The 24,836-nt window shown below is 45.3% G+C and overlaps 1 protein-coding gene across 1 annotated transcript in view; it reads right to left on the bottom strand.

The window, feature by feature from the left end:
- Nucleotides 1-490: 490 nt before the first annotated feature.
- Nucleotides 491-24,836, bottom strand: part of TXLNB (taxilin beta) — a 44,987-nt gene continuing 20,641 nt past the window's right edge. The window contains 4 exon segments of the mRNA XM_030023058.1: nt 491-10,076; nt 11,171-11,266; nt 12,395-12,487; nt 19,858-19,932. Of these exon segments, the coding sequence (XP_029878918.1) occupies nt 9,264-10,076; nt 11,171-11,266; nt 12,395-12,487; nt 19,858-19,932 (1,077 nt within the window). The 3' untranslated portion in view covers nt 491-9,263.

Raw genomic sequence — 24,836 nt, 5'->3', positions numbered from 1 at the left:
TTAATCTATATTTTAAAGTGTTGTGGGTGTATTTAATGATGCAGAAAATGATAGGTGAAGAGGAATGGGTCGACCGAGGCAGGTGCAGAGAACCGCTGCTGAGTAAGATACCTCTTGAGGTGGCAGGTCCATCTCTTCCTGACCCTATGTCAAGCTGCCATTTCTGTTGTCAAGTCTTTTCTGAACAGACTTTCTAGACGTGCAGAGTAGCACCAGTCAAAAGTGTGGTTTTGTGCAGTGGTCTGGCAGTCTAGCAATGGTCTACAAGCACAAACTTAAAACCAAAACTGTTGCCAGTTAATGTAATTCAGATGTGACCCTGAATTTCAGGAGATAACACTGCATTACCAACCCACAAAAAAGGCTGCTTCTAATAAAAATGGCACGGACCACACTGGTTTTTTCCTTTCTTTGAAACAAATGCCTCATTTTCTTTACATTACATTCAGCCTCCGGTGTAATAGAAAGATGAGTCTTTTGTGTTGTGGGATGCTGTAGTCTATTTAATAGCATGTTGTACTACAATAACCAAACAAAGAAAGAAACTCAGTGAATTCATATTGCTGAAGGAATTTGCCAATTAGGATCTACCAGAATGACGGGGAGCAGAGAAATGATCCTTGAAATCTGAGCAGTCACCTTGCTGCTGGCACATGATCTGTTCTCGTGTGTGAGAACCCAGGGTGTCCGTACAGAGGCGCGAGAGCTTTCATTTTCTTTGTGAGCAGAAGATGTAACGCACAGTTCCAAACGCTGCAGCTGGTCATTATCATTGTGTGTTGGATATTGTGTCTTCCCCGTCTTTTGTGTAGAGGGTCAGACTGAGATTTAAAATACAACTTTTCAATTTCTGTTTTCACTCCAGGAGATATCTGCTAAAATAGTCAATGGAAAGACTACCATTAACTCTGAGAACAGCATTATGCTCCAGAGTTAACGTCCAAATGTGTGGATTCCTTTATAAGCAAAGGACGGGTGAAGTTCAATTAGCAGTTATTGTGACCAGAATTCAGGTCATAGTTTCATGAGATACTGTGAACCCCCCCCCCCCAACTGGATCACTGCAATGATCTGAGTTAAAATTAGCTCGTCTTGGTGGTGGTGGTAGGGTATTTTTAACCTGAATCGTTTGAGCGACCCAGTTCAAGTGTAGCCATGCAGCAGCACGCTGGTGAGGGCAGTAGGTGCAGCATATGGGTGGGAGCGATGCCCTTAACAGGGGTACGGGAAGAAGCTGTAAGTCATGTTACTGCTAGAGCCATCATTTTATTTTTAATTCTGTGGAAACTGGTGGAAACACCTGGGAAGAGAGAGCTGAGGAACATGATGACTAGCACAACTTGACTCTCCCCTTGGGACTTGCTCAAGGTTTTTTTCTGTGTACTGTTGCGGTGACACTGGAGGTGTTCAGCTTGCGACTTTGATTTTCAGAAACTGAACTAGCTGGCAGTTTGTAGGCTGAAGCTTTCTGGTGTTAACCATAGGGCACTGGGACCACCTAAACTGAGAAAACAGAAATTCCAGAAAACCAATGAATCTCAGCAAATGCTGATTATAAAAAAGCTGTTGCTTTTTTTGTTGTTTTTTTAGTAATACCCTCCAAAGGGATGGATTGAAAAGAGGACTGAGCGTCATAGTGCTCAACTTTAACATTGCTGACACCTGGTAAATCATGGAACAATAAAGCTAGGAGGGACCTTGAAAGGTTCCCTGTCTGGGTGAGGTCTGGTGTGGTCCGTGTGCCTGAGTCGCACCACCCAGCTCTCCCAGCCCTTTTATTTTGGTAAAGTACCGGGCCCTGTGTCCACAGCACGCCTCACTGAGCTGGCACGTGGTGATGGGACCACAGAGATCTCTCCAGTCCCCTGGTGCCTAGACCATAACCCTTTCTTTAAGGGGTCCCTGGTGTCGTATAGCACACCTTTTCCCTCTGGGCTGCAAAGGCACATGTTGCCACAGCCTGCCATTCAAGGTAGTTTTTTGGCCTAGAAAACTGCCCAGCTTTGCAAACTGGAAGTGATGTGAAATAAGAGTGATCTGCCAGAGGAGCTCTTCACAGCCTGAGTGTTACTGATGTGCAGGGGCACGTGGATGCTCAAAAGCTTTCAGCTCCTCTCAGCTTCCGCACTGAGTGAAACACTAGCACCCCAACCCCGTAGTAAGCCAGTTTTGGGAGCCACACCAGCAAAAAAATATTTTTTTTTCTTTTGCAAGATTGGTTTTCTGTCAGGTTAAACCCCAAGCCAGCCCACAGCTGGGTCAGAGGGGTGCCAGCACCCAAATAGGAGAGGAGGCTATGATATCCAGCAGAAGTGAGGCAAGGAGGACTCCTTTGGTGTTAGCTAGTCTTTAAAAAATAACAAATACCCTGCTGCTCACAACAGTCATCCATCTGGTCCTGTATTCTGTCTCTGGCTGTGGCAATAGGAAGATCACACTTCAGGTAGCGCTGCAATTAAGTAGTAAGTGAGCAGGATTTCGGTACATCTGAGCTGACCTAGTAGCTTGCTGCAGCCACAAGGACTGTTCCCACTTTAACCATCGGCACTCTAACATACTGGAAAAAAATCCTTTTCTCCTTAGTTGGATTACTTTTCTGTTGGGCTAGTGAGTTAGATCAGTTCATGAGAGAGCCTGACAAGTGCTGGAGCGCGGGCAGAGGAGGGTCTGCAGAGCCGTAAGCTGGTGAGAGGAGCAGGACCTCCCCTGTTGTGGAGACAAGAAAGCTGTTGCAACAGCTTAAACGATATTGTCAGCCCTGACCTAGATCTCATGTGAAATGAAACCTGAATCTAATCATATTTTGTTCTATTTTTAACAAGGACTATCCAGCAAGCTGCAGCAAGCAGAATAGGTTTAGACCCGTCATTGGGTGGGAGAAGTGTGAGAAAGAGCAAAGAGCTGCAGGAAGTAGGTAAAGTGGTTGAAGAAATGGTGCTCTGCCTTTCACCCTTTCTGAGGAGAGGATGTGAGCTGGAGCACTGCAGCACTTGGTGTTTGAATGAGCTGCAAAGTGGAGGCCATGGCCACTTGTGGTCACTAAAGATTGCTTTTTTGGCACTTTTCCTAAAAGTAGCTTCATTAAATGCAATGTGTTGGCCAAATTCTAATTGAGTAAATCCATTCTGTCTCTCTCAGGGCCCCTGAAGTATCGGCTGGGTAAAATGTTCACTTCATAGGAACAGAGGACTGGCTAATGGCCCAGTAATTCAGCCCCTTGGATTCTCATTGGACATCAATGTGTGGAGCTCAGCTGGCTCCAAAGGAGCTACTCTGATTTATACCTGCAAAGAGCTGGACCTTTATTTTCTGCTGATGGCAGCACCAGAATTATCAGGGCAAGGTACAAAACAATAAGCAATTAGGGAATAAACTGGTCATTGAAAAGGTTTCTTTCTATTACCAGACAGTTAATGGTTAGATTCTGCTCTGAAGGTTTGTACCTAGTGAAAGCCTCTGCCCTAACTCTCTGTATTTCTGCAGTGTATTGCTGTTGTGTTACAGAACTTATTTGCTTGATCAGTGAACACGGGCTATTTTCTTCATCTCTTCTTTGTCTCATGGCTCATGGCCACAAGGTGCAACATCTTAGCCCAACTTTAGAATCCTTTTTTGTGCTGAGCATAGAGAGTTTTGCTAAGGCTGCCTTTCTCTCGGGCTGGATTGCAAGTATTTCATCTGCACCTTGAAGCCGAAGCCTACTAACTTTGTCAGAGACAGACTTGCACTTTAGCCTCTCCCTTTTTTTCTTTTAAGCATATAACTATTTTCAATGGGATAAACAGAGAAAGTAACATCAAATCAGAGATGCATGGGGAAAAAAAAAAAAGCAAGCTAGGATCCAAATACAGGGAAATGTAAAGCTTTTCCCAGTCTTCCAGTCAGGGCCACAAGCAGCTGTGACAGGGAGGGAGGATGATGTGGTTGTTCCCTCCTTATGGAACTTCCTTATGGGACACAGAGCACAAGCCTCATTAGGCAACACGAATGGGCGTATGTGCACACGTTCATCACATCCTCAGGGTAAATCCAGGACTGCCCTAGCCTGGATGCATGACTTCAGTTGCTCTGTCTGGGCATGTTTACATTATGTGGCTCCCTTGAATAGGGGCAAAGACCAAAGAGCATTCCCTTTAGACCCTTGACCATACACATGTGATTTAGATATTGTAAAATACACTATTCTGGGCTCATTGAACCATTACCTCTTTTGGCTCTTCATGTGCCCTTTCTTTCAGATGATCTCCAAATACAAGAAGGAGTGTGGAAGCTACTTTGCTGATGTTGAAAATTGCTCACAAATGGCATACACTCTGGCATCTTTCTTTGCCACCCCTCTCCCAAGGTCAGGACCGAAATGTAAGAACCTCCACCACTCCTCGCCGTGCTGGCGGAGGGGGAGCTGGCCCATGGTTTGTTCAGCTGTCTGTGGTCCACAAGCAACTACCACTTGACTCGCTGCGTTGGGTCAAGTGTGATGAGCGGCCAGGGCTGCAGGGTGACCTGAGCTGTCAGCCATGGGAAGCTGTGAGCCGGTGGGGATTGTGGATGTTGACATTTCTGTGTTTCCTTGGGGTCCGAGCGCTGGCCCAGCACTGTCCTGCCACAGCCACAACCATCGTCTCCTCCTGCATCTTTGAAAGGGATGTGATAAGTCTTTTCTAAGTAGAAAAACCAGCATTGCACAGTAGTGAACCATGTTAGAGCAAAAAATTCAGGGGAAGGGGAGCTCGCCAGCACAGCAAACACCCTTTCTCTGTGTCTGCCCTTCCCTGTCCTCCCAGCTCCCTCATCCAGCTGGCATGTGCTGCACTGCTGGGCAGGCTGACTCTAGGGCAGGGTTATCTCCGTTCCTTATGCTTGCCCCTTGGCTCAGCAAAGGCCATGGGTGAACGTTAGTATGAACGGCAGTGCAGGGGTAGTGTGTGGGCCTGGGAGAGGAACAAGTCCTGCTGCTATTTCCTAATAAAGTAAAAAGAAAAGTCTAAATTCAATACTGATGAGTACAATGATGTTCATTGCAAAGAGAGAGGGGCAGTGTGAATCCGGAGACTACTGCATATGTGGTTGATTGCAATCTGATTGAGAAAGTGAATTTAAAGATGACATTAATAGTGAAACCTATAATGAAAGTTTCACTGTATTTTACCATACGTCCCTGTTGTGGGTCACTTGCAGTATTGCTGCAGTTCTGTCATCTGGATTGTATATTCCATGCCTGCATCTACTTCTGTTCAGTTTTGTGGGAAAAGTTAAGCTGAAACAGATCAGCTGTTTCTTACTAATCACTCATCAACAAGATTTATCATTACTGTGGTCTGCCACGGGGTTCAGAAATTAGGTGAGAGGGTCATGTTAGCATCATGGATGTGATTATAGCTGTCATCATGAAAATTCCCTCACATTTGGATAAACTCAGGGTTATTGAAAAATGTTGTATTTTACATATTCAGCAGGGGAGCTGTTAAATTTTTGAGGTGACAAAGGTCAGACATGCAGAAAGGGTAAATATTTTTGTTCTTTCCTTGCAACTTTTGCAAATAAAGGCTTTGGCTGGTTTGGAAGCAGTGCAGCAATGGATGGTTTTAGTAAGGAGGATATAGCTACCATCACCACCTTTCCTCGCCCCAAAATCTGTGCCTGGTGGTATGGGAATAACTGTGAAATAAAAGCAAGACTGAAGGAAGCAACCACAGCACACACCAGGATTGATGAGACTGGCAGTATCAGTAGGACAATGATGATAAGGATGAACACATGTCTCACTGCTACTTACTGCCTCCGAATGATCACAGAAGCGTAGTGGATTTCTGTGTCTTGAGTGTGGAGGTACCTGAGGGAAGTGCAGCAGAGCTGACGTACAGACTGCAGTCCCAACTGCTTTTCACAAGGACACTGCTGCCATGCAGAGGCAGTTTTGTATTAGGTACCAGTACAAGAAGAGAGCAAGAGGAGGCCAGCAATTAATGTTGAAGAAGAATGAGAGAAAGTAGGTTAACACACAGAAATCTGTGATGGTGATGGTGGTTTAAACTGCCAGTCTGATGCAAGGGATGACGAACAGGTGCATGGTTAAAATTTATGGATTTTCCGCCTCTACTGAGGGTACTCCAGTCTCCCACAGCTCTATAGGCCAGGAGATTACACATAAACCATCCCCATAGTTTGACTCTAAATGCTCTATCCAGCCTGGGATCAGCCAGAATTTTCCCTGCAATTTTTTTCTCCCAACTCTTGCAAACACGTGAGGCCAAATCCTGGAACTAAAAGCCGGCAGGATCACTCTCCTGTGCTTTCAGTGTTGTATGTATGCACTGAGAATGAGGAGGAAACTGCTGGGATAAAATGCAGTTGGTAGATGGTATGGAAGAAGAGAAGCAACAGGTATGTGGGTAGAAACTCACAGAGTAATAGGAATTGCAAGTATGTGAGTGCCATTTTAGATGCAAGAATTAAAAGGGTCAAAACGAGGAAGGTGTAATAGAGTGGGAGTGATTTTCCCGAAGGCTGTGTAATTATTCATGAGGGATGATGCTGTAAGAATCAATCATGACTATGTAGGAAGTTTTTTTCTGTAGGATGCTTGTCTCCCTGCTTGCTGGAGTTGGAAGGTATGAGGCAACAATTATATAATTAAAGATGTGACCATAATGATTATGCAAAATGGAACCAGTTAAAGTTGCAAGGCCATGTCGACCATTATTATTATGTAATTGAATATTTGAATGTATAAGAAAACTTCAACAATTAAAGGCATTCTAAGGGCCTACTTGAAGAAAAAGAAGTTGGTTTCATGCAGGTAATTACTAAAATGGCAACAGAATCAAACAAGACTAAGAAAGAAAAAAAAACATTAGCAGGTATATAAATTGCATTCATTTTAAAAGTCACCCTAACAACAAACAAAACTTCTACTTGTAATAGAAACTATGTTTCTACAGACTTAAGTCAATGGAAACTAAAAAAAAGTAAATCAGGTGAGTATAACTCTTTATCTTAGGATAAGGATTTGTTATAGGTTAACATTTTCACAGGCATACAACCGGCTTGGTTTGCAGAGATGGCCATTCACTTAGGGCTTGGAATCTGAACGTTTGATGGGATTCATCTTGCCTAATTTAGACACCTAATAAGACATTTTAAATTTAAGCTAGTTGTCTTAGGCTGGCTCTAGAATCAGTGAAGAGAAATGGCATCTTCAGAGAGAAAGTAATTTCTTCTATCTTGGATGCCAGTCTTACCATGAGATGACTTGTCCTTGAAAGATGCCTATTCTTCTCTACTGCTTGTAAAAGGAGCTTAAGGTAACTAAGACTGAATGATCTACTTTCAGGTGATTAAAGACATGAAATAAATCCTGTCAGTCTTGGTATCTAATATAAGGGATCCACATTTGAAAACTGTAGCTGTAATAGCTACTCGTAAGGCCATATCAAAACAAACTGTTGCAAATCACACTCTGTATGCTGCAACGGTTAGCTCTCGAAAAGGCTGGAGCAAGCAGTGCAGACACAGACATACTTAACCCGTGTACGGGCCATGTTGGCAGTAAGCAAATATTCAAACCCCACTTCTGGAGCGTGGTGCGCTGGAAGGACTCTGTGACCACAGTCTCCCACAGTCTGCCCAAGATGCTGTCTTTTCTCTTGGTTCACCTGGATTTCATCTCTGGCTTGAGTAAGTCACTCTGTCTTCAGGTACTTCTTGGGATTCGTCTACAAACAGGGGTTGGTTTGCTTGTAACATTTCCCTTTCCAGCCTCTGGACATCTTCTTTAATTGCCCATTTCAAATTCTTAAGCTATCCAGCTCAGATTCCAGAAGGCCTAGACTGAATTCGGAGGAAGGGCATGAGAAACAAGAAATGTGCCAACAGGATTTTTTTAACCTTCTTCCAAAAAGCCTTCTTAATCTCCTCGCTTGAGACCATACAGCAGTCTGGGTAGGTACCCTCTCCCACCCCCTTCCTTCTTCATCTTTGTTCTTGGTGCCAGAATCAACCAGTTTCTGACAAGGTGGCTACATTATTAAGCAGCGGTGTGTTGGCAGGCAGACAAGAAAAGCTGGTTAGGCAAGAGAGGGGATGAGGATGTAGTGAGTCCTGGAAGGTGTCTGTGAGAGGGATTCCTGCTTTCCTGGTACCTATTTGCATCTGGGCTATTTACTTGTGCTCCACTCCAATGAACGGGGCGACGGGCGAGTGTGCTCACCCTTCTCCTGGGAGCATCAGCACATGCGGCAGGGCCAGGAGGAAACTGTGGCGAAGAGGTTCGTGTGGCTGTGACTGGGAGAGATGGCACCATTCAGAAGCGTGATCTCAGGGGTATCTTCTGGAATACATCCTGCTACCTTCTAGTGTAGCTCCACTCTGCTTTCTGCTCCTGGACTAGAAACTGGGATCTGCAACCAACTGCTGAATTTCCGACCTCATTTGTGAGCTGGAAACAGCTGTCAGCCCCTCTGTTTGGCTCCTGATCCCAAATAGCATGGCAAACTAGCAGGTTTCTGTTGGATGCAGAAAGAGAGTTGTGACCCCTACCTTGGGAATTGCCATCAGTTCGGAAATTGCTGCTGTTTTCAATCATTTTATGAGGAATCTAGAAAAGATCTCCCCTGCCCTGCAGTTCTGTTGAAAACAAAACCTCTTTTGGAACACGAAGCAGAAAAGACCAATTCAAGGTAAGGCTAAGAGCTTGTGGGTGTTCAGGCCACAGTGCTGAGGGGTAGTTTACTTGTACAAAAATTCACCTTTTGTTATTGCACCTCTGCTTGGATATGGCTGACCACATCGATGGTTTCACTATTTTACTTTGTAATTACAGATTCACCTCATTTTTTAAAAGCACTATGTGTCCATGTAGGCCATCTTTTATGCAACGTCATAACAAATAGATACAATTAATTATGAGTCTTTAAATATATGTATGTGAATTGCAATGATTTTTGAAACATGAAACTTCAACACTTTAAAATTATTTTGCTGAATGAGATGACTCATTATGCCTGGGAAAAAAAGATCCTGTAATTTTGTTGTATTTTCCTGTCATTAAGAAAATATGCTTCAAGCAGATGAAGGACAGCAAAATTTGCAGCCCCATTATTACTAGAGAGTGGTAGCAAAGAGAAGTGTATTACATTTACCTACAGATATGTGAGTGTGTTTTAGCACCCACTTTTTGTTTCTTTAAAAAAAAAAAGGTATCAATTTAGAGGACAAAGTAGAGCTGTGGTTTGTGGAAGACAAGCCTGGACACACCAGTGTCTTCAATCCACTGCTTCCATGTCTGTGTCCCCTGTTTGCTCTGCAGATTGACCTTGGACAGACCGCTCCGCTGGGTCACCCACACATTCTGCAGCTTTTGGTGGACTTTTTGTGGGTACTGGCATATTCCCAAGGGGAGTGGGCATGTTTTGTGTGGGTGCTGGCACGTTTTCTGGGGTTGCTGGCATGCTTTCAATGGGTTTTGGCATATTCCCAGTGGGTACTGGCATGCTCTCGGGACGTATTGGTGAATTTTCTGTGGGTGTTGGCACCCTTTCTGGGAGTGCGGCCATGCTTTTGGTGGGCTTTGGCACGTTCTCGGTGGGCGTTGTCATATTTTCGGTGGGTGCTGGCATGCTCCCAGTGGGTGCTGGCGTGTGTTCAGTGGGTGTTGGTGTGCTTGTGCTGGGCTGCTCACAGTGATTCCCAGCCTCTGACCGTGGGGTGAGAGGGGAGGGGAGCTCTGGCACCGGGACGGCACTACATGTTTGAGCGTCACAGGTCTCTGGATTGCTGCTGTTGCTTGGGAGGGACTCCTCTGCCTTGTGGGATACCCTGAAAGCTTCAGCCAGCTCCTTCAGCATCCTCTCATCAGTAGTGCGCAGGTCAATGCTTGACTGCTCAGAGGAGGAAGGGCTGGTATCAGTGTCATCTTCTTCTTCTAAGATGCCATTTCCATTCACCTCTTCAGGGAATTGTGCTTGCTTTATTTTTTTGTACAATTCATTCCTCTCTTCCTGCAGAGCCCGGCAAAGGTTCTCTAGCCTCTGGATTTTCAGCACAAAGCACTCATATTCCTTGGACCTCATGGCTTTCTGTGGTCAAAGACATCAGACAAAGGTGCCAACTGAGTTTGGGTGCATGCAATTCATTGGTGGAACTGGCAGTTTGGAAACAATTTGAGATCTAGGCAGCCCTCACAGGACTCTGCCAGGTAGCTGGCTTTCACCAACTGTTCTACAATAACTATGGTCTTTTGTACAGAAGCTTCGAGAGGAAATTCACCCGTTACTGCAGAGTATTAGCATTCTCCATACAGATTCAGATCAATCATCTCACTCAAAAATATTTGCAGGAATAGCTGTTGATGATCTGTAGAGATGGAAGAACGTAGTGGATGTACGTACAGAAGCCTGCCTGGACTTCTGGTGGGTGTGGGTGTGAATTTGGGGGAAAACAAGCTGTATTCTAATTTTTGCTTATTTTGCTTCTAAGTTCTGCAAGACCAGCCTGAATTGGAACATTTTCTTGCTTCTACACCCAGAGAGGAAACAAGAGATACAGAAACCCATAGAAATGCCAATAGCACAGAGCTACAAAGCTAACCAGAAAGACCTGGTCCGAGTTCAGTGTAAGTTTGGGGTGAAATTTCAGGCAGCCGCTTATCTTATTTGAACAAGTTCCAACATGCTTATGAATTTCCTCTGCAATGCCCCTGTGACAGCATGTTTAAAACTATGGTGAGCCACAGTACTTGCTTTTGGGTCTTAGAGTTTGCCTACACAGGAAGTTAATGAAAGGCGTGAATTTAAAGTTCATTAGCTAGAGCACATTAATTCCCTGGGTGGAGGCTCTTATGCAGAAAGAAAGTAGCGTGAAGTGAACTAATGCCAATTTGCTTCTGTGTGAGAGCATTAACAATCACACATTTTTAGAGCACTTAAAATTCACAGTTACATAATTCAGTTTCTCGTGGATGTAATGAATGTCTCTGCGCAATCTAAAAGCCTCAGCAGTTGGGATTGTCTTTTTCTTTAAAGATATCTAATTATCAAGGTAGCTTGAAAAAAAGACCCTTAGATTCAAGAACAAATTTTTCATTGACTTCTGGCAGTTTCAGGTCATCTCATCTCCTCTTTAAAGCTTTATGTGGGGAAAGAGGTGCATCCTGAGAAGAAAGACTGCTCACCTCTTCAATCATGTCCAGTAACGCTCTGTTACAGTTCTCAAACCTGGATTTCCATGTAGCAGTATCCTTTTCCAACTTCTTCATTTTCTTTGTCATCTATAGAAGCAGGAGGAAAAGCTGAATCACAACAGGAATTCCATGCTGCAGATGAAATTAGGGCAGCCCTTTTATTCAGGTCTTTGGCTGTCCTCATAACTCTGCTACCAGCAGCTCTAGTGGCTGTGCTAAGCAATAATTTATGTTAAGGGATGGATTTAGTTTTAAGTAGCTGCCATATAACTTTCAGCCTCCAGTCAGTAATCCTAAAATAGAACCAGTTGATTATGTGGTTAAAAGTATAGCCAACTCCCAGAGTACAAACTATCACAAAAACAAAAGGCAGAGAAAAGGTGGCATTATTCTGTTTGTCCCTTTACCAGACCACAGCGTTAGATTGCTGGGAAGTTAAAGAAGGGCTTGTATCTTCTGAGCCAGCACTGCCAAGGAAGTTCCCTCTGGATTAGTCACCTCTACACTACCTCCAAAACACACTACTAGCTAAATAGCACCGTCTTTCCCTTTGGTTTTCTGCAGACTGAACTCTCTGTGAAGATCATTAGAGGTTGCCTGCATCAGGGCACGAGGATTTTGGGCCCTGGTGGCAGAGCAGAACATTGTTTATTATGAAAGTGGATACAACATGTGGGTGTGTTTGGTTTTTGACTCCCATTCATTACAGGAAATAAATACACCAGCTGCAAGGAAACAGTCACTTGGGCTTAATGGTGGGATGGTGTTGGTGGGCTTCAGCTCTGCCTACGCGCTCCGGTGGGAAGATGCGTAGCCTGTGTCAACCTTTCTGTAGCACTGACAGTCACCCACGAGGCTCTGGGCACTCCTGGAGGCACAGGCTGACAAATCCTGCTCCAGACTCCCCCTTTGGTATCTCTGAGGGGTTTATATCCAACCTCCACATTAGACATATTTACTATTAGGTAAAATGTTTATTCTTGCAGGCAATTTCAGTTTTAGCTGAGAGTGTGAAATGTTCAGCTTGCAGTGCTGAAGTCTAGTGCTGTCACACTAAGGGCCGAGTGTGCCCCAGATCTTATTTGGATGTTGATGAGATTGTTCTCCAAAATGTGCAGAAACGATCCCATCTCAGAAAAAATTATTGCAGTGAGAAATATCAAAATCTAAAAGGAAAGTCTCAAGCACTGAGTTCAGGTACGAGCTGCTACTTACTTTTTCCATCTCCTGTTTGAACGTGGCAAACACTTCATTGCTTTTGGTCAATGTTTTCTGAAATTCTTCAAACCTTTCGGAGTAGAGAGTGATCTGCAGTAACAGAGAGAAAAACCCACAGTAATTTCAGAGTCTTGGGGATGGTGAACTTCTACTTTGGTAGAAGATAATAAAATAAGTACTGTGTCTGGATATGGAAATTAGATTCTGTTTCGAGACCATGAAGCACAAACCTCAGGGAACTGAAACTCTCTGCATCTTTTTAAGACTGCAAACTTTTATGATTCCTCTGTTGCAGAAAGGTAAACTGAGGAAGAATAGAAAGACCCAGGCCAGTGATTTTAAAAAGACCTGGGAATTATGGATGCCCTATTATCCTGAATGTTGCAGCTAGGGTGTCTCTACACAGGGTGGCCAGAAGCAAAAGAATTCCCTAGGAGTGGGGACTTGTGAAAACATTTCCCTTGGTAACTCTGTGGAGGCTTCAAGAGGGCAGCATTAAAGTCTGCAAAGTTTTCCAGTCCCTGCCTTTCCTCACAAGCCCTGTATACTTCTTTTCTTTGTACAATTGTGGCTGACATCTACAGGAAAGGACTCCTAGGATGACCTACAGAATGGAAAACGATAATGTGACTCCTGGGCCATGTCCCTGGGCAGGGACAAACCTGTGCTGGTCTGGCCACTGATGCTGTGCAGGACCAGGCAGTGGGATTAACTCAAGGTGAGAGCCAGCGTGGTCAGAGCTGTGCCTGAGCTCTAAGCCTTGCTTCACCATGCAGACATTGCCAAACTCCAACTTCAACCTGAGGGAGTAAGCTCTGGCAGGCTTTAGCAGAGGAGCTCAGTACAGCCTGGCTGCCCAGCTGGTTGCTTGCCTTCTTGATTACTGAACAAGCCAGGCTGGGAGCTGGGTCCTACCCTGGCTACCCTGCTTCTGATGTCTGAGCGAGCTGGTGCAGGGAGAGGCATCCCCACATCGCGCTGCAGCCACAGTTTCCCCTCTTCCATCTTTCCAATCCCCACTCGGTGGCTCAGGCTGTTGCCAGGAGCTGCACCAGGCAGCACTTGTGCTTCACTGGACTGTGCCGTTGAAGAGGAGCATCTCTGGTCCCTTCCTATGTTACCTGGCTTGCAGGGTAGCCCCAGCACTGAGCGAAGCCCACTCTTCGTTTCTCACCGCCATGATCCTGCACTGGGTTCCTTCAAGCTGCATCCCTGCACCGTGGCTTGAGCGAGCTGAGAGGGCACCTTGTCAGCTCTGTTTCGTAGCCTGCGTGTGGACTGCAGCTGCGGGCAAAGCCAGCAAAGGCAGAGAAAATAACCCCCTGCCAGCCTTTTCTGCCAGTTTCACTTCACTTTGTGAAGCAGAGCAGAAAAAAAGATCTGTTGCAATGTGCCAGCATTTAAGACTGTTAGGGCTCCATATTTTGCTATCAGTTTACACCTGGTAGCCACCTGAAAGTTCACCTGTGGCTGTATTTTGTCAGTAAACCATATTTTTATATCTAAAATCTGTGGATGTTTTTTTTAAAAAAAAATTTCTAAAGATCTGAGGTTAGTTTTCCCATAAGATTTTCTTGTTTTCTGCTTTTTCCATTTTTTTCTGGGTAGGAAAATCACTTTCAAAGCTCCAAAATCATGCAGAACACTATATAGATAAAGCATGGTTATCTGCTCTGTGGAAAAGATGACCAGCTCCAACTCATCCACTTCCTTCTGGTGCCAGAGCACCCTCAGCAGTGTTTAGGTGATCGGACATGTCATCTGTCCAGCCTGACAGCTCTTGTTAGAAAAAGAGTCATTGGTGTAACATGCAGTGGCTGAGACAGGGTGGGTGCAGAGCAATGGGACGTTCAAGAACAGCCTGCAGTATTCAGGCATCTGGCTGGAGGCTAGCTGCCCTCTCCGCACTGGCGGGGAGCTGACTAAATGATTAGCTAGGAGCTTTTATTTTGTGTGGTGCCAGCAAACGCACCCCCTCCCCTGATACTACTCTTCAGTTACTGAGGAAAAGACAATTTAGAAAATGTTGCTAATAGTGGACTGGGTTTAATTCTGATTTTGAAATCACATATGGTTATATTATGTTTCATGTTCATTCTGGCTAGCTGATATTATGCCCCTTGTCACGGCCATAACTGCAGTGTACTGTGGATGTGCCCAAGCTAAGTTTAAACTAGGTAGTTACGGTCTCAGTGGCTGTGAATACGGCACTGGCTGCAGCCCTTCCCTGCTGAGCTGGGTGAAGGCATGGGAGGTTAATCCATGCAGAGCTCTGTGGTGCCAATATCGGAGCTAGCTGACATGAAGCTTGCGTGTGTGTATTTATACTAGGCTGTAGCCAGAGCTGTGACCTATGCATAAACAGAAACTCGGAGGGATTTGTTTTAGCAGCCCGAGTGCCACAGCGTAAGCGGGACAATGATACCAAGTGAGTCATTGGGAATAGACATCATGGCTCTAAGGAGAAATGCCTGAGCATCCCAAAGCCAGGCGAGAGAGCAGGGATGGAAGCCAGCAAACCGGGGGTCCTAGCCCAGAGCCATTGTCTTAAAAAACCTGACTTCAATTCTGTGTCTCTACTTTTCCCTTCCAACTTTTGCCTATTGTTTAATTAGATTAAAAACCTCTCAGGTTTGAACAGGGCAAGCTCTGATCTCAGCTGGGGCCCTAGGCAGTATCATAGCACCAAGAATAGCTTCTGCAATTTAAGTTTTTGGGGATTGAGTGCACCCTCAGCAAGTTTGCCGACAACATGAAGCTGTGTGGTGCAGTTGACACGCTGGAGAGAAGGGATGCCATCCAGAGGGACCTTGACAGGCTTGAGATATGGGCTCGTGCACACCTCATGAAGTTCAACAAGGCCAAGTGCAAGCTCCTGCACGTGGATCGGGGCAGTCCCAAGCGCAAATACAGGCTGGGTGATGAGTGGATTGAGAGCAGCCCTGAGGAGAAGGACTTGGGGGTGTTAGTGGATGAAAGACTGAATATGAGCCAGCAATGTGCGCTCGCAGCCCAGAAAGCCAATCACATCCTGGGCTGCATCAAGAGAAGCATAACCAGCAGGTCCAGGGAGGTGATTCTGCTCCTCTGCTCTCGTGAGACCCCACCTGGAGCACTGCATTCAGCTCTGGGGCCCCAACATAAGAAGGACATGGACCTGTTGGAGCGAGTCCAGAGGAGGGCCATGAAAATGATCAGAGGGCTGGAGCACCTCTCCTGTGAAGAGTTGGGGTTGTTCAGCCTGGAGAAGAGAAGGCTCTGGGGAGACCTTACAGCAGCCTTCCAGTACCTAAAGGGGGCCTACAAGAAAGCTGGAGAGGGACTTTTTACAAGGGTGTGTAGCGATAGGACAAAGGGTAATGGCTTTAAACTGAAAGAGGGTAGGTTTAGATTAGATGTAAGGAGGAAGTCCTTCAGTGTGAGGGTGGTGAGGAACAGGTTGCCCCAAGAGGCTGTGGATGCCCCATCCCTGGGAGTGTTCAAGGCCAGGTTGGATGGGGCTTTGAGCAACCTGGTCTAGTGGAAGGTGGCCCTGCCCATGGCAGGGGGCTTGGAACTAGATGATCTTTAAGGCCCCTTCCAAACCATTCTATGATTCTTCAAAATTTGAATAATAACTGAATGTTTCCATAGTGCCTGGGAACAGGCTGTGAGAGCTGTCTCTCAGTAGAAGCATGCACTTGTGCTCCTCGGTTAGGGAGATGAGGACTCGCTTGCTGCTGCCCACCACCCACCCAGTGCCCCTGACAGCGTGGGCAGCGAGAGGGGAGGCAGCGCTGCTGCCAGGTGAGAACTTGGAAGTGCAAGGCTTTGGGAAGTGGGGGGCATCTTAGCATTGCCATGCCGCGAGGGTGCTACAGCAAGGATACCCCTTCGGCCCTGTTATGTTCTTCTCAGTTGTCATAGTGCAGTGATTGCACTACACTGGCTACCAAAAATTAAAGGCCTCGGCTGACTTTTGTCTTCTTGCTTTGTTTCAAAGCACGAAGCTAAAAAAGTCCGCCTAAGCAATATGCCTGGGGAGGATATGCAGTGTCCTGGGAAGCACCGCCGTGGTTTGGGTGTATTCCCTCAGCTGGTGCCCGATCCCTGTCACCATATGAAGGGCTGGATTTGGCCCTCTCAGACACTGTGCTGCCCAGAGAAAGGGTGGCATGAAGCTGACGTCCCCTGATTCCTTCTAGCTCAAGGAAGCAGTGGGTGTTCATCACCTCCTCTAAAATGGAGTGGTATCTCATCCACTATAGCAGGCAGTGAGGGCTATATTATGGCTTCTCCTTATCTCATTGACCAATGTCTTCTCATAATTTCCATGCAGGTGTTCCTCTGTTAATATCGATTTGTTCTTTTGTGCTGTTTGCATCAAAGACCTCTTTATGCTCTTTCTGTTCTGCACTTGCACAACACCTTGGACAATGGCATCTGGTCCATGAGGGAGGCCCTTCAGTGCTACCATACTGGAAATAATAATAATAATAATAATAATAATAATGATGTCATTATTCGCAGTAATTCCAAATGAAGGCTGCTGTGTAAGTGACAGAGCTCTCACCCTTGAGCAGAACACCTAACTGCATGTTTCATTCCAGCAAGTGGATCACTTAATTTTTGTCTACACAAGTCTGCAAGGGGCACATGTATTATCAATGCCTTTGCAGCCTTGTTTGACTGGATTTTTCTAAAAACAATTTTACCGTTTCAAATGTATGCTTAATATATTCTAGCTTTTATCAATACCTTCAGTTTCATTAAACTGGCTACAGAGGTCTGCCTGCATACAAAACTCTTTCTGGCTGAACATAAAAGTTTAATTAAAACCACCCTGAGAAAATTGGGAGCAGGTTTGCAGTCAGGATAGACTCAGCTGGAGGCCTTTGAGGTTTGATTGCAGAACCTGTCAAACTGGTATCAGCAGCAGTTTATGTGATATTCTTCAGTGCTCTACCAGCTTATCTTAGCCTTTGAAAAAACACATGAAGGACCAAACCCCTTTTAGCGTGTTTCTAGGTTATCAGTTTAACACTAGCCTTTCTTGACTGCTCAACAGGTAGGAATTAGACCATCTACAAAGGTGGAGCTGGAACAACTGTGAGTAAGGGCTAGGAGGGGGCTTCCTGATGGGTGAGGAGATGGGCAGCTGCAGAGGCGCTGAAGGACTGACACCCTCCTCCCCCTCAAAGCTCTGGTGGGGGGGACCTTTCTCCCAGACAGGTCAAAGAAGATAAACCTACATGGCTGTTTCTGTAAGTCTAGGAAAATCTACTGATGCTGTCTCTTTTCAATGTGAAAGTCCAGCATGTCATCTAGTGTTCTCATTTGTATTCAAGGTCGATCGTTGCATTGCTCTTGAAGTGTAGTATATACTGCCTGTTTCTTGTTTTTACTGCCTTTCATTCCAGTGTGACTCTTAGTGTAACTTTGGCAAGTAATTTTGTTTTATTGAATGTTTCAAATTCCAACTAAACACTGAAATCCTTGAGACCCCTTTGTATAAGCCCTTAGCAGGCAGAATTCCTGCTAAAGTTAATGAAAACGCTGCCTCCACACCCCAGTCCAGAAAAGCACATGCGCACATCAGCTCCAGTGTGGTAAACACGTTCCATGATACGTGTGTACCCCAGTGCTTTGCTGGATTAGAAACCTGCTTGAAGGGTAGTTATAGTGAATAATCAAGCCAAGGTGTATTGGTTTTGCTGGCAAGGTTTTGGTAGCGGGGGGGGTTACAGGGGTGGCTTCTGTAAGAAGTTGCTGGAAGTTTCCCCTGTGTTCGAGAGAGAGCCAATACCAGCCGGCTCTAAGATGGACCTGCCGCCGGCCAAGGCCGAGCCAATCAGCGATAGCGGTAACGCCTCTGTGATAACGTTTTTAAGAAGGAAAAAAGTTGGGACAGGCAGATTCGGCAGCCGGAGAGAGGAGTGAGAACATGTAAGAGAAACAACTCTGCGGACACCAAGGTCAGTGAAGAAGGAGGGGGAGGAGATGCTCCAGGCGCCGGAGCAGAGATTCCCCTGCGGCCCGTGGGGAAGACCATGGTGAGGCAGGCTGTCCCCCTGCAGTCCATGGAGGTCCACGGTGGAGCAGATGTCCACCTGTAGCCCGTGGAGGACCCCACGCCGGAGCAGGTGGGTTTCCCGAAGGAGGCTGTGACCCCGTGGGAACCCTGCACTGGAGCAGGTTCCTGGCAGGACCTGCAGATCTGTGGAGAGAGGAGCCCACGGAGCAGGTTTTCTGGCAGGACTTGTGACCCCATGGGGGACCCACGCTGGAGCAGTGTGCTCCTGAAGGACTGCACACCGTGGAAAGGACCCATGCTGGAGCAGTTCGTGAAGAACTGCAGCCCGTGGGAAGGGCCCACGTTGGAGAAGTTCGTGGAGGACTGTCTCCCGTGGGTGGGACCCCACGCTGGAGCAGGGAAGAGTGTGATGAGTCCTCCCCCTGAGGAGGATGAAGCGGCAGAAAACAACGTGTGATGAACTGACCGTAAACCCCATCCCCGTCCCCCTGTGCCGCTGGGGGGGGTTGGTAGAGAAGCCGGGAGTGAAGTTGTGCCCGGGAAGAAGGGAGGGGTGGAGGGAAGGTGTTCTGAGATTCGGGTTTTTTTCTCATTACCCTACTCTGGTTGATTTGTAATAAAGTGAGTTAATTTCCCCAAGTTGAGTCTGTTTTGCCCGTGACGGTAAGTGATGAGTGATATCTCTCCTGTCCTTATCTCGACCCACAAGCTCTTTGTTATATTTTCTCTCCCCTGTCCAGCTGAGGAGGGGGAGTGATAGAACGGCTTTGGTGGGCACCTGGCAACCAGCCAGGGTCAACCCATCACACAAGGCACACACATTGTTGTGTGGCTGAGTACTGTAAACACTCATAAATCATAGCACCATACAATGATTTGGGTCGGAAGGGATCTTTAAAGATCATTTAGTCCAACCCCCCTGCCATGGGCAGGGACATCTTTCACTAGATGAGGTCGCTCAAAGCCCCATCCAACCTGGCCTTGAACACTTCCAGGGATGGGGCATCCACAGCTTCTCTGGGCAACCTGTTCCAGTGCCTCACCACCCTCATAATAAAGAATTTCTTCCTTATATCTCATCTAAATCTACCCTCTTTCAGTTTAAAGCCATTACCCCTTGTCCTATTACTACAGGCCCTGGTAAAAAAGTCTCTCGCTATCTTTATTATAAGCCCCCTTTAAATATTGAAAGGCTGCAATAAGGTGTCCCCAGAGCCTTCTCTTCTCCAGACTAAACAATTCACATGCCACAGTATGATTTGCAGTATGGGCGTTACCTTACAGTTGGCTTGAAAATAACCTGTTTCCTTTGCAATAGTCTATGGGATGTAGAATGAGGCTAGAAGGAATACATAGCAAGTAGTTTGGATACTTTACCTGGAACATGCCTCATGGGTTAAAAACTGGGAAACAAAGGCACACCATGCAATCACCTCTCCTACTTCACCTGTGCCTGCAGGACAGTCTCTTGTTCCTTTAACATTTTGGCCTGGAGCTTCCATTCTGCAGCTTGGTTCAGGAGCTGTTTTGGGCAACAGAGAGAAAATTGTTAGGTCCCTAGTTTTTCAGTTGGAAATCCTCATCCTCCAGCTACATATGCTTCTGCCACTGCTACCTTGATGAGGATTGATCTAACTTTCAGATGAATGTAGTTAAAGGAGTTAGGCAAGACAGAGTATTTAGTGCTATCCTGAGACGTTGAACGGGGCATTTGGTTTCCAAAGGCATATTTCCAAAGGCATATTTGAATAGGAGTTCAAAACCTACTTGGAATGAAGTGTGCAGTACAGTGGGCTCTAAAAAGTGTGGTATTTAACCATATCTTCAACAGACTTCTAGAGAGTGGTTATGATACGTTCTGGCACTTTCATTTCAGCACGGCTCCGGCCAAATTCCTGCTCTCCAATGAAAGGCAAACTCCCTTTTGCATTAATGACCAGGACTTGGCATACAGGCATGGTCACAGTCAGACGTGCCTCAAAAAACCTGCGAGCTTTCAGAAAGGGAATGCAGAGTAAATATCATACATTTACTGGTGTCTGTTATCTTTGGGCTCCATTTGCACTGACACGCCATCAGTGGAGAATACCAGCTAAGGGTAATAAATGCTTCACTTAGATCAAGCAGGCAGCCCAGGAAGAGCTCGACTGCAGTTGCATCCCTGGCTGCTCGTGGGAAGATATGATTCCCTACTTCAAGGTATTTGGCAAAATGACATTCTGATGTGCAGGCTGCAGATGGGAGGGTCAGTCGAGGCCGAATGAATTGCACGAATGAGGTGTACAGAGACTTTTCCAGACTGCAGTTCTGAGTCAGCACTTCCAAAGTACGTAGTAATATTCTAGCAATTGGTTTAATCTGAAAGCAGGAAACATTTACTGAAGTGTTAAAGAAATGTGCCTATCGCCTACCAAACATTTATAAAGCATTTTACTGGCTAGGCCAAATGTATTTTAGAAAAAGAATGCTAATAATAGCTTGAGAAATGAGATATAAACAAGTTAGTTTACCACAGGACTTCCTTCTGTTGGATTAAATTGTACTGTTTAAAATAGCACAGTTGGGCTCTGAAAATATACTGAAAATAAAAGTACTGTGTAAGTCAATAGATCCTAATCTCATATTGGAGGTGAAAGGTGAGTAGAACCACATGCAGAAAATGTATTTGATCCCTAGTAAAAACTTTTATTCTAACCATTTTGTTGGAAATAACACATGTAAACTACTTGAATATCACCTGGCAAAAGAGCTGAGGATGTACCCTACAAATGCTGACTGAACAACATAATGAATTCCCTCCCTGTCTCTAGCTATTTGTGGCACAAAGACTATCTGAATTAGACTTGTTGCCCATATATATATATATATATATAAGGTCTAGAAAAATATTTCTTCCATCAATTTGGCCTTTTGATATGGACCCATTGAATTTTTACCATCTACAATTTCCTAGACAAGAATGTTTTACAGCTCAAGTATGCATTGTATGAAGAAATACCATGTTCTGTTTGTTTTATACTTGCCTCTTAATATTTATTTTGAGAATTTAATTTGATGTTAATTTGATGTTTGGTTCAATGGAGATAAGTCAAATTCTTGAGTTTAGATCTTGTTGGCTAAAATTTCAAATAGGTTGTGTCACAGCAAGTAAAAAGAGATGGTATGAATAGGCCTAGGTTAAATGAGCCTCAGTTCATGCATTTGTTTTCTTGGGAGAGGGTATGTTTTACACACACAAATATAATTAATTTTTTTTAAGTTTGGATGAAATCTGGATTTTTAAGTTTCACGTTTCTTTGATATCTAATGAAAAGTGCTTTGAAAACCTTCAGAGCTACCCAGTCTCTAGGCCAGTCATTACTTCCAAGAACTGGGCTTTTATCTGTACTGCTTAAATCTCAGCTAGGGTTACCTTCGTACCCAGTGTGCCTGGGACAATGAAAAGGTCCCACCTCCTGCACCATGTCTTCTGCCACAGCACAAGAGATGGACAGAAAAGGCAAAGAAAAGTTGCTTCTTTTGCCTGGTAATGAAATCCTTCTTGTCTCCTATTGACCCACATAGCCTCTGCAGCCAGTAAAAATCCAAGAGTTAATACACTCTTCTGTAATGGAAGCAAGCCACAGAGAGGCTTGCTCAAATTAGCATGTGCTCTTATGCAGCCTGAGGTCATTGGCAAACACCAAGCTGGGAGAAAACGAATCAGGAGAACTGATACATTTATTAATAGGCTATGAAGTGGTAACAAGGAGGCTGAAGTATAAAGAAATGAATAAATATTGCATGTGGTGTTTACAAAGCAGCACTTCAGTGAAGTGTGCTGATGTTATACTATATTATTAGAGCTGTGATAGCTGCTGGAGGCCCAGACAGTCACATCATGCTCAGGACTAAAAAAAGCCAGTCCCCAAGAACATACATTCCCATTTAATGACATCGAGCTAGGGACTGGCTTAATGAAAATTAACCTTCCCTTTTTGCTGCCAGACTCTGCAAATTCCAATTATGTAGAAATCTGATCAATACCTTCCAGTCATGTACTTGAAAGCCACGGAGGCTTTAAACTGCAATTAATTTCACATCAAAGTTTGTATTATGAGCGCTAAAAATGTATGATATAGGGAGGAAGTCCTAGTAGTGCTGACCAGTTATGGGATGATAGTAAAATTGCATCCTTATGTAAAGTTGACCCTTTGGGAAGGCTACATAGTATGAACCATAGCTCTTTATATAGGGAATTACATTCTTAGTTGCATGTGTAAGCAATGAGATGACCTGCGTACTGAGATGTGATGTACAGAGGCTGCAGGAGGGGACATCTCTCCTTGACTGAGGTAAAGAAGTTTTATATAGGGGCAAAGATTTCTACATGGAAGAAATGCATAGGAAGACATCAAAGTGAGCCTTCAAGGAGTAATCAAATAGATAAAAGAATGCAAACAAAAAATTCATTTAAAGACATTTTCAAAGTCCTGCAGCAAATGTCATGCAAAGGGATATAAAAAAATGGTATGGAAAGAATTGATATATAGTTCTGAAAGCCGTTCCCTCAAATGACAGGATGCTGAAATGCTGTAAGGCTCTGACTTTGTACATTACTGAGCTGGAGAGAGATACAGCTAAAGGAGAGGACTCCATCAAAACCACCTTGATTTCATACATACATATATATACATTACTCCCACAGACACTAGCACAATAGCTGGTTGGGTGGGACTAAGCGCCTAGCAATATGATTGAGGTGGGAGACAAGTGTAGGCCCCCACTCTGGGTGCTGGGCTACCTGTGCTGAATCATGACATGCTAATCGAGCCTTGACTCATTGCATGGCTTTTGGCCAGTCACTTCAGTTCTTCAGCTAGATCTACCTTGCTCTGAGGTGGTGTTAGCCATACATCACCAGCCTACCTCAAAGGCAGGGTTTTTAAGCGTTAGTTTAGACAGTGTGAAAAACATTCTTTGTACATGGTGCATATCATTATACACCCACTACTTAAAGGATTTGTAGCTTGTTTTCGAACCTGTTATTTCATAGGTGCTAGTCATACATACAGCAAAGCCACAAAGAAAATCTCCCACTCCCAAATGTAGATGGTGATGACTTTCATTGCTTTAGAAGACATAAAAATAACAAAACTGTGCATATGAGTTCTGGGTAAAATACACAAAGAAGGTCTGGCTAGCAACAGGGCCGGTCAGAGGCAACGGGCAGCCCCAAAACTCATGTTCTGTGAGGCACAGCAAGAAAGGTCATTGAAATAAAGCTCTATATGTGACTTTTCCACAGAGCTAATGCCCTGTCTTTCACATCTTTTTCTTTTTCTTTTTTTTTTTTTTTTTCCCCAATATCTGAAATCTGGTACTCAGTAGCAAAACTCCCACTGACTGCAGTAAAGGAAGCCCAAATTTGCTTTGCCATTGTAAGGGATTTCTTGGAAATGTTTCCTGGGGTTTGAATCTGCGAAGAATCAACTGTCATGAATGAAATTTGGGGTTTTGGCTTTACATCGGCCCCATAGTGAAATGGAGGACTCAGCTGGACCACAAATTGTCATGCAGTAACATGCAGATCTGCACATGGAGAAGCCCCAGCTCCTCTTCCCCCTCAGTCTTTAGCTGGGAGTAAAGCTGAGCAGGACTGGGTGTCCCAGCCACAACATCAGTGCAGAGAAAGAGGGTAAATGCTCTTATGGGCAATTTTTGGTAAGAGATATTTGCTGTGTTTCCCTTGTGCTCTATCCACAGGGCTTAGAGCCCTGCATTTTCATCCATATTTTATGATACTTTGGCCATGCTTGTGCTAATGTATCTCTTTCCAGATATGGGGAGGGGAGGAATATCCTCTCTTTAGCGCTCTGTCATGCTGCTCCTGAGTTAGCTGGAGGACTGGTGAGAACTAAAGCTTTCTTCCAGCCGATGAGAGCCTGTCACTCCTGCCGAGGAGTCTCAGCTGCTGTCACCGCTGAGAAGAAGGACTAGGTGTCAGCGTTGAACTCTGATCCTTTGTAGATGTCAGGATTGCTGCGAAAGTTGCGGGCAGCCCGAGAACATTAATTTTGGTCTGACTGAGTCGCAAAATGTGTGAGACCAGGGAGGGACGCTCTCCTCCTGTCCCAGCTGTGCCTGTGAGGGACATCCTGCCTGGAGCTGCTCTCCCCTGTCCCCCTGCTAGAGGTGTCCCCTCTGCCGGGTAGGGAGGACGGCAGACGAGGCTGCTAAACGGACCCAGACCCTTCCTGCCTGAAAGAGGGACTAGCAGACCAATGCGGGGAGGGGAATCTCTGCCAAACAGAAGGGCAGGCTCCGTCACGGCAAGCAGCTCCCGTGGCCTCCTCCGCTGGCAAAACCAGACCCACAGAGGGACATCTGGGGAGGCTCAGAACCTGGGGGGCTACCGGCCTGCAGCCATCTCACTTTAATCTCCTG

Source organism: Aquila chrysaetos, chromosome 8, assembly GCF_900496995.4.
Source record: "Aquila chrysaetos chrysaetos chromosome 8, bAquChr1.4, whole genome shotgun sequence".
NCBI classification, from domain to species: Eukaryota; Metazoa; Chordata; class Aves; order Accipitriformes; family Accipitridae; genus Aquila; species Aquila chrysaetos.
The sequence above is the reverse complement of the archived record's forward strand: the minus strand, read 5'-3'. Positions and strand labels throughout refer to the sequence as shown.